Source organism: Cibotium barometz, chromosome 29, assembly GCF_041138505.1.
Source record: "Cibotium barometz isolate CiBa-2024 chromosome 29, ASM4113850v1, whole genome shotgun sequence".
NCBI lineage: Eukaryota > Viridiplantae > Streptophyta > Polypodiopsida > Cyatheales > Cibotiaceae > Cibotium > Cibotium barometz.
The window spans coordinates 19595709-19612403 of record NC_141074.1 but is presented as its reverse complement, the minus strand read 5'-3'; the positions used below and the strand labels follow the sequence as shown (position 1 = coordinate 19612403).

The window sequence follows — 16695 nt, the reverse complement described above, 5'->3', positions numbered from 1 at the left end:
GCCTCCACTTTAGGAGGACGAAAGATTGAGAGCCTATAAATTTGATAGACAGCTTCTAGGTTTCTCTCCTTTCTCTTTCCATCACCTCATGGAAGCTAGAGCTTATTAAATTATGCTCCCTCCACCTTGGATATAGACACATGCAAATCAATTGTAAACAAACCTCTTCACTGGTGGAAGGCCTCTTTGACCACAGTTTGGAAGAGTAAATTGCCTCTCAAACTACGACTTTTCTTGTGGAGATGCATTGTGGGTGACCTCCCGGTTGACACCTTCTTAGCTAAGAGAAACATTGCACCTGCCTCTTGCAAGAGGTGTTCCCATCACCAAGAGACAATTGTTTGTTTGTTATAGGGATGCCCCTTTTCTCGTGCTCTCCTAGACAAAATGTCAGGGCACTTGAGAGTGCAATTTCCCGACAACAACTTCGGGAAATTCTTTTGGATGTTCGAGCATCTTTCTTTGCCTTTGCCAGATTACACAATTTACCTTTCCTAGGCTAGATACTAGGCTTTGTGAATGATATACCATGCACTAAATCACTTGATTTTCTGCCAAAAGGAGATCATATGCTTCGCTTTTTATAGGAGGTCTCTTTACCTGACAAGTGTGACCCTTGGTCACTCAATTTCCAAAATCTAGAAATCAGAGATTCTTAAATCTCTTGGAGATCTTTCTTGGAGATCTTCTTTTCAACCGTGGATTTTCTAGTGTTTCTGATAGCTGAGTAGTAGCACGTATGTATGTACCATACATTCCTTGTGGTTTCCAAAAACCAAAAAAAGGAAAAAAGAAAAAAAAGTGTGAGAGGTTTGTGAGAGCTTGTGAGAGAGCGAGCGAGGCTGTTGACTGTTGGGTTTATCTCTTCCTAGTTGGGTTTGGGTTTATCTCTCGCTAGGAAGCGTTGCTTGCGTTTGATTTTGTGTGTGTGCTGTTGGGTTGAAAGACATGCGCAAGCCCACAGCAGCAGTTCGTTGTTTCATCTCTTTGCTTGAGGGCACTACCACGGTGTACGGCAAGCCCTCCTACTCCACTGCCCACGTTTCACATTTGGCTGCTGCCCATGTCCTTTCGCAGTGGGCCGGCATGCCAAGAAGCTTCAGCGCACAGACAGACGCCTTCCCACACTTGGAAGAGATTCTCAGAGTCTTTGACACGGAAAACAGCACTATGGATTACCAGCAGCTGAACTCAGCATTCCAGACTGTGCCCTCAAACTGGGACTCCAAATGCTTCTTCCAGAAAGTCTTCAAGCACATCAAAGATCCCCAAACTGCCCTCAATTTCTTCTTTTGGGTCACCAATGAGAAGCAGCTGAGGCCATCCACAGCTGAGTACAATGCAGTCCTTGAAACCCTCGGGGCGGCGAAGATGTTCACATCAATGCACATGGTGATGAAGCATATGGACATGAAGAAATGCAGAATGCTGCCATCGACATTCACAATTTTGATCAAATACTATGGCAAAGCAGGCCTCATAGATGATGCCACCAGAACCCTAGCTGAAATGAAGAGATGTGGTGTTGAGCCCAATGTGCAGACATACAACAACCTCATCAATGCCTTTCTTAGAGAGGGTAAATTAGAGCTCATCCTTGGAATGTATCAGCAAATGCTATCTGATGGCGTTCACCCTAACGCGTACACCTTAAACTTTTTGGTAGATGGGTTTTGTGGCTCTGGACAGCTCGATGAGGCCCGGAAGCTTGTGAGGGAATCTGCTGTGTCCAACATTTTTGTCTATAATGTCCTCTTGAAGGGGTTTTGTAGGGCTGGCAAGGTGGAGGAGGGTTACCAGATTTTAGAAGAGATGATTGGAAGGGGGTTCTTGCCAGATGAGTACACATACAATACCCTTGTTGTTGGTTCTTGCAAAGCTGGGAAACTCGATTTTGCCCTCAAAATGCGTGAGGAGATGATTGAAAAGAAGATCTTTCCCACTTTGATAACCTATGGGACCCTGATCATGTTTCTCTGCAGACATAAAAGGGCAGAGGAAGCTTTCCAATTGTTGGCCAACATGAAGTCAGAAGGAATTGTCTTGACTCAAGAAGATCAATCTTCTCTCAAGACGGCTTTCATGAGGACAAAGAGGAAAGCATCAGCTGCATTACTCATAAGAGAGATAGGTAGTGGACCGTAAAATTTTCTGTCAGTGTAGTGCTGTTGATGCTTTTTCCCATCGACTGTATATACAAAGGTTGATAACATGCAGCATGTTTGTCATTGACACACATTATCCCATCATTGTTTTCGTTGTGTACCTCTCATATATATTTTTGTGCATGCTTCTTCTTTCTCCTTTTTGTTTTTCTTATTTAAGTGTCAAGGTGTAGCATTTTGTGGTGCCATACAGAGAAGATGACCTGCTAGACAGATAATATCTCTCTAATCCAAGGAAAGGCACCAGTTTGTGCGAAGCATGCCGCAAAGCTGTGGTTTGATGTGACAACTATAGTCAATATTCAAACATAATCTTTTCAGGTTTGTCGATTACTTGTTTCTCTTCAATAAATCATATATTATGTGAACTGCACTGAATACATCATTTTTTCAGCTCAATGGGGGACATCACCCCTAAAACAAGTTTTTTGTTTAAAACAAGCAAAGCAAAAGGGGGCTTTCAATAACCTTAAAACTCAACCATAGAGAGAGAAATGGCAATATACTCTTTTTTTTTTTTCCGAGAAAAGATCCTTTCATTAGTTATGTAAAAAACGCCCGTAGGGCTACAAAAGAGATCTCTCCTACTCCTAACAGAGAGAAGAGCAGTGAATACATCATGGCAGCCCGGGAGACTCTCCCTAGGTGCTGCAAAATACAAGCATCAGTCTAAAGAACTGAGCGGCTAAATCATACAATAGGGGGGGGGAAGAGCCAAACAGGTGGCCTGTAGTGCCAACGGGGGGATCCCGTGTGTAGGGTGTAGAACGGGCCGCAGCGCCAAGTGGTGTGAAAGGCCTGGCGCCGTAAGATCGCCTCATCCGAGTCTCCCCGGATGCGGTCGTACTGTCCTCGCAGGGTGTGGATCAACTCCTGCCAAATCCCCCGAACAGTCTCTGCTGGTGGCTCTAATCTCCCCTCAAAGGCCGTAAAGCACCGGGCCCTCCAGGTGAACCAGATGGTGAGGCTGCTGAGGAGCTCCCATCGTAAATCCCTCTCCTGTGTCCAGCTGGCGGACGAGAAATCCGGTGCCGGAACCAGGCGAGGCTGGCCCCTAATAAATCTGATGGCCTGATTGCCCTGCTCCATCTCATAGCCCATAGCAGGCCCTGACGAAGTCGACCAAGCAGCGGCACCCCACGTAAACATACCCTCTGGAGAGAGGGGGGCCAGAATACGCAGCATCCGCAGCCAAATCTGCTGTGCCTGAGGGCAGTCCCAAAGGCAATGTCTCTGTGTCTCCATAGGGTGGCCGCATCGGACGCAGGCCGCCGGAAGACCGCTGTAAACAAGCCAAGTGCTAACTGCTGAGCCCCTGTGGGCAACCAGCCACTGAAAAGCCGAGATCCTGCGGGCCTGTCGACTAGCCCAGAGCCGAGCCCAGAAATCCTCTAGGAACTCCTGTGATAGTCCCTGCAATCGCCAATGCCCCGCTGCCGCTGGAGAAACCGTCCTCCTCGCCGTCAAAATATGCCGTCCCAGCCGAACAGTATACTGGAAAAAGGTGATCTCTGTGGCCTCAAGGGATGCATAAGGATCATGCCACTCGTACTCCCCGGGGTCCCACTGAAACCGGCCTCTGATAGAAACCAGAGTGCGGTAGAAGCAATCACCCGTCCACTTGTAGTCTAGATGAGAAACAAAACACAGATTGGGGCTAGAGTGCCCAAATCCGAAAACACAGCGACACCTGTTGGCCCCAAAGCTTGGCGCCCCTTGCGGTATTTCTTTATTCAATTAAAATAATATGTATGGCTGAGTACAACACAAAGACCAGCCAAGAGTTTACACCTGTAAGTCCAATCTGACGGCCCACAAATCCTTCTCAGCACAGAGGATCTATGCACACAGATCTGTGTCCTCAAGCAACACACTGTGCCTCCCTCTGATCAGCCAAGATCACAAAGCAGGCCAGCCATGGGCATACATCTGGCATAACTCAAGAGCATGATACATCTTCTCAGCTCAAACATACATGTGCTGTCCAATCTCTGTCTTAATCCTTGTCAATCTGCCATACCCCTCCTCTCACAAGAAGCCAGATAACAGATAACACATACCTGCAGCAGACATCAAGCAGTAGAAAGAGAGATGGATGAACAGAAACAGAGCTTACCAAGTTCAGCTCGTGAAACAACACTGGAGGAAGCAACAGCACCAATCTGTGCCTGCAGGCACTTGAATCCACAACCCTGCTTCACACGTGTGCTTGCACTTGCCTGTATCCTCCTCCTGATGCTCACTCCTATGCTGTCCTTGAAAATACAGATCTGAAAATCAGCACTGTACCCGTCTGTACCGCCTCGGGATACGTGCCAGGAGTTGTACTTGCATAAACAGCCTGCTGTCCACTTCTGTACCAACCTGAATCAGAGTATTCAGGTCTGTCCAGCACCTGTTTGCACCACCTGCAGCAGCCTGCAGCAGATGTACTTGCTGTACCTGGCTGTCCGTACACTGTACGGCAGCCGTACAGTGTTGTACTGGCTGTTGTACCTGCTGGTACAGTCTATTCAGACCTGTGCGCAGAGTATTCCAGCAGCAGTACCTGTGCGCAGCCAGCAACAGAGGAGAAAGAGAGAAAGAGCTTGCACAGTTCTGGCCGTACAGTGCTGTACGGCTGATTCCCTCAGAAAAACAGCAACAATCCACAGCAAAACAGCCGCCTTCTCCTTTCTCTTGAGCTTTTCCACGCTAGGATAACATGCGCATGAAGGAACTCCCCTTTTGCTACACGATTCCCCAAAAAGGGAAGAGAGAGAGAGGAGAGAGAGAAAACTCCTCCCCAAATTAATCCCTAGGGCCCCAACTTTAATAAGTTCCTAGGGCCACTAAGGCCTAGGGGCAAACTCCAAAAAACATTAAAACTTAATGTTTTTAGTTCCCCCCTTCACACCTAGGGATGTCCACACATCTTAAACACTGTCCGGGCACCCCCCATGTGAATCATAAAATATTCTGACTGTGCAACCACCATGCCCACACTTGTCCTGCTCCATTTTCACAGGGCCATGACATACCCCCCTCTTGAAAGATGGCAAGCGTCCTCGATTGCATTCTGGTGATGCATCAAAATATCCAAAGTGAAATATACAATATGGCAAGATCAGCGTCCCAATCTCTCTGAGCCATACACATGTATCAAGATTCACTGCAAACCAATGGCATAGTAATAGTCCAAGTTGTATACCACTGTGAACCATACATATCCACAAAAATCTCCATGTGACTAGTACACATATATCATAGAAGTCCCATAAACAGATGTACTGTCAGCCGCAGTACCTTCGGATGAGATAAAATCTGCACCAAGCGACCTCTAGATGTCATCTGAGCCTGTCTGTATCAAGGGAGTGGAGGTGCTACCCCCCTCTTGAGCATCAGGTAATGCTCCAGACCCATGCTCTGCTGAACCTGAATGAGCCACAATAAGAGTCGGCTCTAACTCAAAGGCATCGAGATAAAGCTGCAAAACCTGAGGTGAATCTGTTAAGTCACCTTCCTCCATCCACTTCGCATCCATCGGTGAATAGTTCTTGAACTTCACAAGATAGCGACGGGAAACTTTACCTCGTACCTTCCTTTCTTTATGTGCCAGTATCTGCTCTGGAATCAGAACCTCATCAAGTTCCTCAACTTCCGGCTGAGCCTCATCTGATACATCCTCAGGCACATCCCCACGGAAAGGTCTAAGAAGACTCACGTGAAAAGCATTGTGAATCCTCCAGTGATCTGGTAACTTCAAACGATAGGTTACCTCACCAATCTTGTTCAAAACCTGAAAAGGCCCATAATATCGCATGCTCAACTTAGGGAATAAGCGCTCTTTACCCTTCATCTTCTTGAGTCTAGCCTTTTCAAAACGCAAAAGAACCCAATCACCCAATGCAAACTGCAAATCACGTCTGTGACGGTCTGCGGCTTTCTTTTGCTTCTGCTGAGTTTTCTGGAGGGCCAACTTAACTCTCCGATAAGCTTCATCCAAGCTCTCCACATACTGATCAGCCTCAAAGATCTTATCCTTTGTATGCAAAATGGGTGGAACCTTCTTCCCTCCTTCTACAATCTCAAAAGGTGCCTTGCCTGTCGAGCTATGTACAGTGTTGTTATATGCAAACTCCACCAAAGGAAGAAACTTTTCCCATTGTTGCTTGTGCTCTGACACATAACACTTGAGAAGATCCAACACTGTAGAGTTAGCCTCTTCTGACTGACCATCTGTCTGTGGATGAAATGACGATGAAAACTTGAGAGTTGTACCCATGTTGTCAAACAACCCTCTCCAAAACAAACTCGTCATCCGTGGATCACGGTCACTAATGATAGACGTAGGCAAGCCATGATACTTGAAGATGTTCGCCATGAACAACTTCACCATATGATCCACTTTAATTGTCTTCCGCACGGGAATGAAATGTGCCTGCTTACTGAACCTGCATATGATAGTCCAGATGCCATCATTTCCCGTTTGTGTCCGTGGAAGATCAAATACAAAATCCATGGCAATGCTCTCCCAAGGTCTATCCGGAATAGGTAAAGGCTGTAATAACCCTGGTGTCTTCTGACGGTCAAACTTTACCTTCTGACATACGATGCATTGCCTCACAAAGGCATCAACATCTCTTCTCAAGGTTGGCCAATAAAAGAAAGTCTCCACTGCTTTGACCGTGGCGTCAATACCTCTATGACCTGCATACGGTGGAGCATGACTTTCAAGCATAACCTTGAGTCGCAATGGCCTGGTAACACACAGTCTGCCATGCATCAATAAAAACCCATCTCTGAGAGTGTAATGCTCATGCCGCTGACCCTCAGACATCTGATCATACAACCTTTCAAAGTCCTCATCATGGGCATACTGCTCTTTCATTTCATCAAGCTCATGATGATAAGCAAGTGAAACTGCAGAGACCTGTGGCTTGCGTGACAAAGCATCTGCCACGACATTTTTTTTGCCTTCCACATGCACAATCTGGAAGTGAAACATTGACAAAAAGTTTGCCCAACGCATATGCTTCTCTGAAAGCTTAGTCTGCGTGAGGAAATAACGCAAGGTCTGATGATCTGTCTGTACAGTAAAATCAGCCCCAAGCAAGTAGTGTTTCCATGTAGAAAGAGCGTGAATTACAGCCAACATCTCTTTCTCATACACCTGTAAATGCTTCTCGGCATCTTGCAAAGCTCTACTCTCATAGGCTATGACATGTCCCTCTTGCATGAGAACTGCACCAATGCTACTTCCACATGCATCACACTGGACAACAAAAGCCTTTCGGAGGTCCGGTAACACCAATACTGGGTCCGAAGTAAGCTTTTCTTTGAGCTTTTTGAATGCTGTAATTTCCCGATTAGCCCATCTAAACGGAGTTGCTTTCTTCGTCAAAGCATGAAGAGGCGAAGCAATTTCAGCAAAGTGCCGTATGTAACGCCTGTAATAGGAACACAATCCTAGAAAGCTGCGTACATCATGCACGGTCCTCAAAGCTGGCCAATTAAGTATTGCTTCCACCTTTGCTGGATCCATACGGACTCCATGACCAGACACAATATGCCCCAAGAAATGTATATCCTGCAAGAAAAACTCACTCTTCTTGCCATTAACCACCAATCTATGGTTTCTGAGTTCTGCAAATACAATGGCCAAATGCCTTCTATGCTCTTCCTCATTTTGTGAATGCACAATCATATCATCAAAGAATGTGCCCACAAACTCTCTATGAGGCCTGAAAATCTTGTCCATCATTCTGTTAAATGTGGCAGGCGCATTCGTCAAACCAAAGGGCATAACCAAGAACTCATACAACCCAAACGTGGTTCGGAATGCTGTCTTATGCACATCCTCGGGTCTAATGCGTATCTGATGATACCCGCTTTTCAAGTCAATACGACTAAAAACTGTGGAGCCCTGTAAGCGGTCCAAGATGTCATCGATCCTCGGTATGGGGAATCGATTCTTGATGGTATTCTTATTCAGCGCCCTGTAATCTATACACATGCGCCAAGAACCATCCTTCTTCTGCACTAAGAGCACAGGTGAGCAAAAGGGTGATGAGCTAGGCTGTATCAACCCTTTATTCAAAAGCTCCTGCACCTGACTCATAATCTCTTCCTGTTGGGCTGCACTAACACGATACGGCGGTCTATTCGGTGGAGTACTACCAGGAATCAGATCTATGGCATGATCTTCTGGCCTCTCAGGAGGTAATTCTCCTGGCAATGACTCGGAAAAACAGTCTTGAAACCCACTTAAGAAATCAGCCCTGTCCTTATCTAACATTGACAAATTAGACTTAGACTCATCATCCTGTGCATCCTTTACATAAATCAAGTACGCGGAAAGATGCTTTTTCATTACTGATGAAATCGCCGAAGCGGATACAATAGGAACAGATTCCCCTTTGAGTTTTACATCCAATACATGCTCTTTCCCTCTATGAGTCAGAGTAATTTTCCTATTGTAAGTATCCACCACCGCATGTACCCTGTGGCACCATGGCATCCCCAACAAAACATCACAGCCATCCAAAGGCATGATGAAGAACTCCTCGCTGTCCACATAACCCTGCAAATGAAGCCGAAGCTTCCCAATGATAGGAGTAACGGGTTCTGCATACCCTGGACAAGCCATATTTGCCTCATGTAACGGCCCCATCTCCTCTGCGCGAATCCCCAATCAGCCAGCCAAATCTGGTGAAATGAAGTTGGTTCTAGCACCTGTGTCAAAAAAGATCAAAGCATTCTGATCTCTCACTTTGCCCCATGCCCTGCACAACTCTGTAGCTTCACCACTTAGCTGCTCCCCCACAAGATCAGGAACTAAGCCTGCAGAAGGCTTTGGTTTCTTTGGCTTGGGCTCTCCTTTATTGTCAGGGTCCTTTTTGGACGTTCTTTTGGGACAATTGAATGACATATGCCCCTCTTCAGTACAGTAAAAACACTTTTGAGCATCTCTCAAAGCCTGTCTTTCCTCAGAGGTCCTTTTGGGCATTGGCAACTTCTTATACTTTGTCTCTGTAGACCCTTTAGCATCACGAGAAGCATGCCCAAATTTTTCAGCTTTCTTGCTCAATTTTTTACTGCCTTTAAACCCAGATGAACCACCTGTGAGTAACGCATTAGCTGTCATAGCATTTTCAATCATCTGTGACATGTTCGTTACTCTTGTCTTTATGCAATAATCTCGTACTTCTTTGGGCAGCCCACAACAATACTTCTCTACCTGCTCAGATAATGGCACGGCACGATAAGAAGTCACTGGGAGTAGAGCTTCCCAAAACTTCTTGTTATAATCCTCCAAACTATCACACTTTGAAGCATCCAGCTTGTGCCATGCGGTCATAACATCCACCTCAAATGTAGATGTGAGCCATACGGAAGAGAAAACCTGTTTGAATTGGACCCATGTGGTGGGTGCTATGCCCTGCAAAAGAAGAGTAGACCACCACTGCAAAGCATTGCCCTTGAGAAAAGTGGCAGCTTTCCTCACCTTCGAGGACTCTGTGTAATTCCCACCAGAAAAAGCAGCATCAAACTGCTGTAAAAAGGTAAGTGCCTTCAATTTATCCTTGGCCCCACTGAAAGTGTCAAACTTCACTGCAGCTCCCCCTTCCTTGTAATCCTTCGCCTTGCCCATAGGCGTTAGATTATCATATGGAAGTGGTTTCGTGAGATTGCTGCCCCCAACATTCATACCCATCATTGGGTCAACATTTCCCATTCCAACACCAGGCATACCATACATCCCAGCCATGTTTCCAAACATTCCATGCTGCATACCTGGCTGCATGCCACCAAACATATTGCCTTGCATCCCAGGTTGCATGCTTCCAAACACATTTCCTTGCATACCGGACTGCATACCACCATACATATTCCCTTGCATGCCAGGCTGAAAATTGGCTCCAAAAGGCCCATACATACCCATGCCTCCCTGAGGATAACCCCCAGTCATGGATTGAAACACCGAGCCACCACCAAAGTACCGTGGATGCATGTTCTGCTGAGGAATAGGTGGCTGTCCATAGAAGGAACTCTGTGGGTTAGCACCAAAAGCATGCTGCATGTTCGGAAACTGTGCAGGAGATGGATCCTGTGGAGTGGTACCACTATGACCTTGAGAAAGATTCTTCGAACGAACCTTCTTCTTCTTTTTCTGGGGCTCTGTGCGGGGCTCAGAGCGAGATCTCAAAAATTCAGCAAATCTCTCACTCTGTGTGAGCTGCATAAAAGTATCCATAACACTAGCCAAGCGATCTTTGAACCGAGCATCATCATCCTCTTTACCATGCACATCTTCTGGCTGTGTTACATCCTCATAAGGCTCAACATCTGCAGCCTGTTCTCCTGCAAAAATATCCTCAGATACATCTCTTTCAGGAGAAGTCTCTTGCTCTTCTTCTTCATGATAGAAGTACTCATCCTCTGTATCAGACATGATTGCTGAATTTTCAGCGATGGCTTTCTCCAAAGCAACCACGAGCTCACCCCCTTCAGAAAGTTGACGATTGGTCCCGGCAACGGAACCTTGAAACCGGCCTCTGATAGAAACCAGAGTGCGGTAGAAGCAATCACCCGTCCACTTGTAGTCTAGATGAGAAACAAAACACAGATTGGGGCTAGAGTGCCCAAATCCGAAAACACAGCGACACCTGTTGGCCCCAAAGCTTGGCGCCCCTTGCGGTATTTCTTTATTCAATTAAAATAATATGTATGGCTGAGTACAACACAAAGACCAGCCAAGAGTTTACACCTGTAAGTCCAATCTGACGGCCCACAAATCCTTCTCAACACAGAGGATCTATGCACACAGATCTGTGTCCTCAAGCAACACACTGTGCCTCCCTCTGATCAGCCAAGATCACAAAGCAGGCCAGCCATGGGCATACATCTGGCATAACTCAAGAGCATGATACATCTTCTCAGCTCAAACATACATGTGCTGTCCAATCTCTGTCTTAATCCTTGTCAATCTGCCATACCCCTCCTCTCACAAGAAGCCAGATAACAGATAACACATACCTGCAGCAGACATCAAGCAGTAGAAAGAGAGATGGATGAACAGAAACAGAGCTTACCAAGTTCAGCTCGTGAAACAACACTGGAGGAAGCAACAGCACCAATCTGTGCCTGCAGGCACTTGAATCCACAACCCTGCTTCACACGTGTGCTTGCACTTGCCTGTATCCTCCTCCTGATGCTCACTCCTATGCTGTCCTTGAAAATACAGATCTGAAAATCAGCACTGTACCCGTCTGTACCGCCTCGGGATACGTGCCAGGAGTTGTACTTGCATAAACAGCCTGCTGTCCACTTCTGTACCAACCTGAATCAGAGTATTCAGGTCTGTCCAGCACCTGTTTGCACCACCTGCAGCAGCCTGCAGCAGATGTACTTGCTGTACCTGGCTGTCCGTACACTGTACGGCAGCCGTACAGTGTTGTACTGGCTGTTGTACCTGCTGGTACAGTCTATTCAGACCTGTGCGCAGAGTATTCCAGCAGCAGTACCTGTGCGCAGCCAGCAACAGAGGAGAAAGAGAGAAAGAGCTTGCACAGTTCTGGCCGTACAGTGCTGTACGGCTGATTCCCTCAGAAAAACAGCAACAATCCACAGCAAAACAGCCGCCTTCTCCTTTCTCTTGAGCTTTTCCACGCTAGGATAACATGCGCATGAAGGAACTCCCCTTTTGCTACACGATTCCCCAAAAAGGGAAGAGAGAGAGAGGAGAGAGAGAAAACTCCTCCCCAAATTAATCCCTAGGGCCCCAACTTTAATAAGTTCCTAGGGCCACTAAGGCCTAGGGGCAAACTCCAAAAAACATTAAAACTTAATGTTTTTAGTTCCCCCCTTCACACCTAGGGATGTCCACACATCTTAAACACTGTCCGGGCACCCCCCATGTGAATCATAAAATATTCTGACTCTGCAACCACCATGCCCACACTTGTCCTGCTCCATTTTCACAGGGCCATGACACCCACTGTAGCCGGGCCAAGGGCCGCGCTGCATATGCCCATATGCGCCAATCCGGGAGCACGTCAGCAGGGTCGGGGTCAATATGCCACTTCCGAGAAGCGGCAGCCACTACCCGAATCCTCTGAAAGGTGCACTCTGCAACCAAAGGCGACTCCACCTCCACTCTCTGGAGTCTGCCCTCATCCTGAATCTCATAATAGAGGCAACTGCCATCCTCAGTGCTAGCTCTGGCAGCAATCAGGATCTCCAACTGTGTAAAGGCTCCCATCCACCGTGGGGCCACTGACTCGAGAGGTGTGAACCACTCCTCTGTAAGTGCCTCCTGAATATCATCCCTCATAATCAACCCCCCTCTGAAGTGACTCAGCCTCTCCACCTGGGTCTCCTCTGGTAGACTGCAAAAAGCCTGCCAGTCTCCAAAACTACGAGCTGGGCCTGCCGCTAAAGGTCCCCAGGCTAGACGAGGCCGAGAACCCAGCATATGACCCTGCTCTGTACGAACCGCTGGGCTCCAGATGAGCGGCTGCCTGGCCCGCTCCTCAACACAAGAAGGAGGCCGCTGAGAGAGCCCCGGTCTCAGCAGCTCCCAAGCTCTCAGGATACTCAAAGCAAATCTGTCCTCCCATTCTCTACTGAGGCTTGTCCTCCTCATCTCTATGAAGATCCAGCGAATCTCTGGTGCCCAAGTACCCCCTGCAGGAGGCGCCCGGGCCTGCAGTCGCTGCAAGAGGAGCTCTTTCCAAGGCTCAGCGCCTGGAAGCAACCCCCGAACAATAAGCTTTCCCAATAAGGCTCTACTCTGATCGACTGGATCTATAATGCCCAAACTGCCCTGAGCCAGCGGAAGTGTAATAACTGCCCATGCAACCTTTGCCCGAGCTGGCTGACCGTCCCGCCCAGACCACAGAAAGTTCCTGATCAGCCTCTGTACCTGGCTGATGCAAGAGCTCGAGAAAATCCAGCAAGACGTAATGTACCACATAGTCGCTAACAGCACCTGATTTGCCACCACCACCCTCCAAGCCAAGGATAGTCGAGCTGTACTCCAATACAATAGCTTCTTCCGAATGCTCAGAAGAAGCGGGGCAATCTGCTGCTCAGGTGACAAATCGAGGCCAATCTGGCATCCCAAATACCGCACTGCTGTGCCTGGAGGAATCCATCTAAAACCGAGGTCCGGGCTCCATGCCGGAGTGGGAGCACTATTGATCCAAAAGGCCACTGTCTTGCGCCAATTGATCAATGCTCCCGAAGCTGCACTAAAAACCTGGAGCGACTGCTCTGCCCGAATAAGATTGGCCTCTTGGCCATGCAAAAATAAGCCCGTGTCGTCTGCAAACTCAGCATCAAGCAAATCCTCCCCCCGGACTGGGAGCTGAAGTCCTCTCAAACCAACCTCCTCTGCCGTCAAATACATACTCATAGCCTCCGCAAAGAAGAGAAAAAGGAAAGGGGCGAGAGGACACCCCTGACGGACTGATCTGGTCAGCTCAAAACTCGGCCCCCGACCTCCTGCAATCAGCACCTGGCTGCGAGCTGTGGAATACAAAGCGGCCACCCCTCTGATCCATCTTGGCTCAAAGCCCAGGCGTAGCATAGTGCCCTCTAAGAATCCCCAATCAACTCTATCGTATGCCTTCTCAAAATCGAGAAGCATCACGACCAAGTCCTCGCCAAGAAACCTAGCTCGGGCCGTCGCCTCCCAGAAAGTAAAGATGTTGTCAAGGATACTGCGCTCCTTGACAAATCCTGTCTGAGTAGCATGAATCAACTCCCCCAGGAAGGGCTGGATCCTCAAACTCAAGGCCTTTGCTAAGACCTTGTAGACAGTATTGAGGATCGTAATAGGCCTCCAATGCCGAATGTCATCCGATACTCCCTCCCCCTTGGGGATAAGATAGATCAAGCCCTCTGAAAAGCTCTGCGGCATCACCCCAGTGTCCAAAACATGCTGAAAGCCCCTGCGGAGGCCTGGCCCCAAAAGGTCCCAATAGCGCATAAAAAAGGCCGGCGTCAGTCCGTCCTCCCCTGGGCAACTATGTCGCGGCAGGACCCTCAAGGCCTCGGCAAGCTCAATCTCTGACAGAGGCGCACCTAGAACTGTGCGCATATGGTCTGTGACCCTCCTCTGCACATGGGCCCACACAGTCTGTCTGCACACATCTCGATCCTCAGTGGCTGGCTCCGCTGAAAGCAGGTCACTATAAAAAGCAGTGGCAATGGCTCTGATCTCCCCGAGCTCAGTAGCTATCGATCCATCCGGTCTACCAAGCTGGCGAACTCTTGCTCGTGCATGACGGGGTCCAGTGATCTCAAAAAACTCCCCAGTCACTCTATCACCAAGCTGCGTCCACTGAGAGGCCTGACGACGATAGTAAAACTCATGTCTCTGCTCCTCTACCTCTCTAACCTCCTGGCGTGCCTGGCTCAGTTGGGACGCCACCCACTCACATGCAGGTTCCTGAAGGCGCTGTAGCGAAGCAAGGCTGCGTCTCAGCCGTTGCTCCCGCTCGCGAATCTCTCCCAGTCGTGTCAAAGCTGCAGCATGTAGAAAAGAGCTAAGATCAATGAGTCCCTGGGCACACTGGCCCGCTGCATCCTGGTCAGAGCACTGACTATCATGCCAGATCCTCTCGATGTCCTCAGCGAGACTGGGATCTGCAAGTACCCTCTGGGATCCTCAACTGCAAGCTGGGCTCCCGTGTCCCCTCCTCCAATGTCAATATAACTGGCGCATGATCTGAAAATGAGGTGCCAGCAAGAATGCCGACGGAGCCCCCTCGCTCCCCTAACCAATCGCCCACATAAAAGCGATCAATCCGAGATAGATTAGTCCCTCCCTGCCGGCGATCCGACCGAGAGAAACTAAGACTGTCCTGAGACCGGGAGAAAGCCCCATGCTGCCATGCATCAGTGATCCTCAGTGACATGCAAAACCGGTCCCAAGCTGCAAGCTCCGTGCCATGCACTGTAACATGACTGCCTCCCACCCTATCTGCCGGGTCCTCTAGCATGTTGAAGTCTCCCCCAACACACCACTGTGCGGCCTCTGGCAATGCATCTGTAACCTGAGTCCAAAACTCTGCTCTGGCACTAGCATGATTGGGCGCATAGATGTTGAGCACACCCAATAGCTCATCATGCATCCTCAGAATGACATACTGTGCTCTACCAGGCACAATGATCCCTCGATCCACAATGGCCTGCCGCCATACATCTGCAATAACCATGCATACTCCTCCCTGTCCACCCAAAGGACCAAACCCTGCAGACCAAAAAGTGTCCCATCTACCAGGCATCACCGAACCATATCTCCGGATCCTGCTCTCACCCAAGTGGTGCTCCTGCATCATCAAAATGTCAATGCTGCCACCAACCAGGCATCGCTGAAGCTCCTGCCTCAAGCAACCTCGATAGCGTATAAAGTGTGCTCCGCCAAGGCCCTGTACATTCCATGAGATGATCCTCATGGATGCCCTGCTGAGGTGGATGCTGTCTCAGCCGTACGGCGGGCCTTCGCAAGCGGCTTGGATGGAGAGTAGTCCCCATCCGAACGGCTGCGAATCTGCCCACCCGGTGTACTGCAAGAATCCCGGATCAGGCGCCAGTGGCTGTGGCCCATGGCGACTGCCTCCTGCTCTGACAGAGAAACCTCGTGTATACTCACATATCCAGGGTCGCGCGCCAAGTCTGCCACTATGCGCACGACCAAATGCCGAATCCCTGAGGTATCCACACTCCCGGGATCCAAGAAAAAATGAGCCAACTCCCAAAGTCGGCCTATCACATCAGTCACCTCCAGATCGCTCATGTGGTGAGAAAACTCAACTGCTTGAGTCTTCAAAGTGCTGAGAGCGAGCTCTAGAGTCCACTCCCGATCACAAGGTCCACATAGAGGGAACGAGAAGGCCACCGCTGAGTCTAGTGCCTCCTTCCATGCGGGCCGGAGGTATCACTACATGAACTCGAATGGGTGCTGGCTCATGGTATAATCAAAGGCCTCCGAGCGCTGTCTAATGCCAAGGCGACTCAGCCGACTGCGGATAGATGAAATCCGTGAGGCCCTAATCGGCATAGGTCTCCTCTGTGATGCTCGAGCGAGGTCAGTGCTCAGCGCTCTCCGGACTGCAGGTGAGCGCCAGGGAACTGCCAGGGTCTCCCGGGAAGGTGAGGCGGGCGGAGGGGGAGGAGGGGGAGGCGAGGGAGGTGGAGAGGGAGCCGCTGCCGAAACCGGAGCGGAGGCGGGAGGAGGCGAAGGTGGAGACGAGGCGGTGGGAGGGGACGGGGGTGGGGGGGGTGAAGAAGGGGGAGCTGGCATCTCCTGGTCCTCAGTCGCTGCAGGGGTCTCCTCCTGAAGGGGAGCAAAGCTGTTCCTCACGGGAACCCAGTGAGGCTGAGACTGTGGCTGCTGCTGCAGCGGTCGCTGTGCGTGCTGCTGTGGCTGTCTCCCTCGGCGGTGCCCCTGTCCAGGCTGCCACTCCGAGGTCTCTGTGGCCTGAGCATGTGTCCCTGAGGCAGCCTGCCGAGCCGAATCTGTGGGCGGGCCATCAGTAGC

At 49.3% G+C, this 16695-nt stretch overlaps 1 protein-coding gene across 3 annotated transcripts in view; it reads left to right on the top strand.

Moving 5' to 3' along the window:
* The first annotated feature begins 765 nt into the window (after positions 1-765).
* LOC147621941 (uncharacterized) overlaps positions 766-16695 on the top strand; it is a 57552-nt gene continuing 41622 nt past the window's right edge. The window contains exons 1-2 of one of the 3 annotated variants that reach the window (XR_015269620.1): positions 767-2131; positions 2359-2486. Coding sequence is in view for 1 of the 3 variants with exons in the window: in XM_086822951.1 (XP_086679077.1) it covers positions 949-2131 (1183 nt within the window). In the remaining 2 variants the exon portion in view is untranslated. Of the gene's footprint in view, positions 2203-2358; positions 2487-16695 lie in introns of those variants that run through there. The other 2 variants (XR_015269621.1, XM_086822951.1) reach the window with 2 other exon arrangements.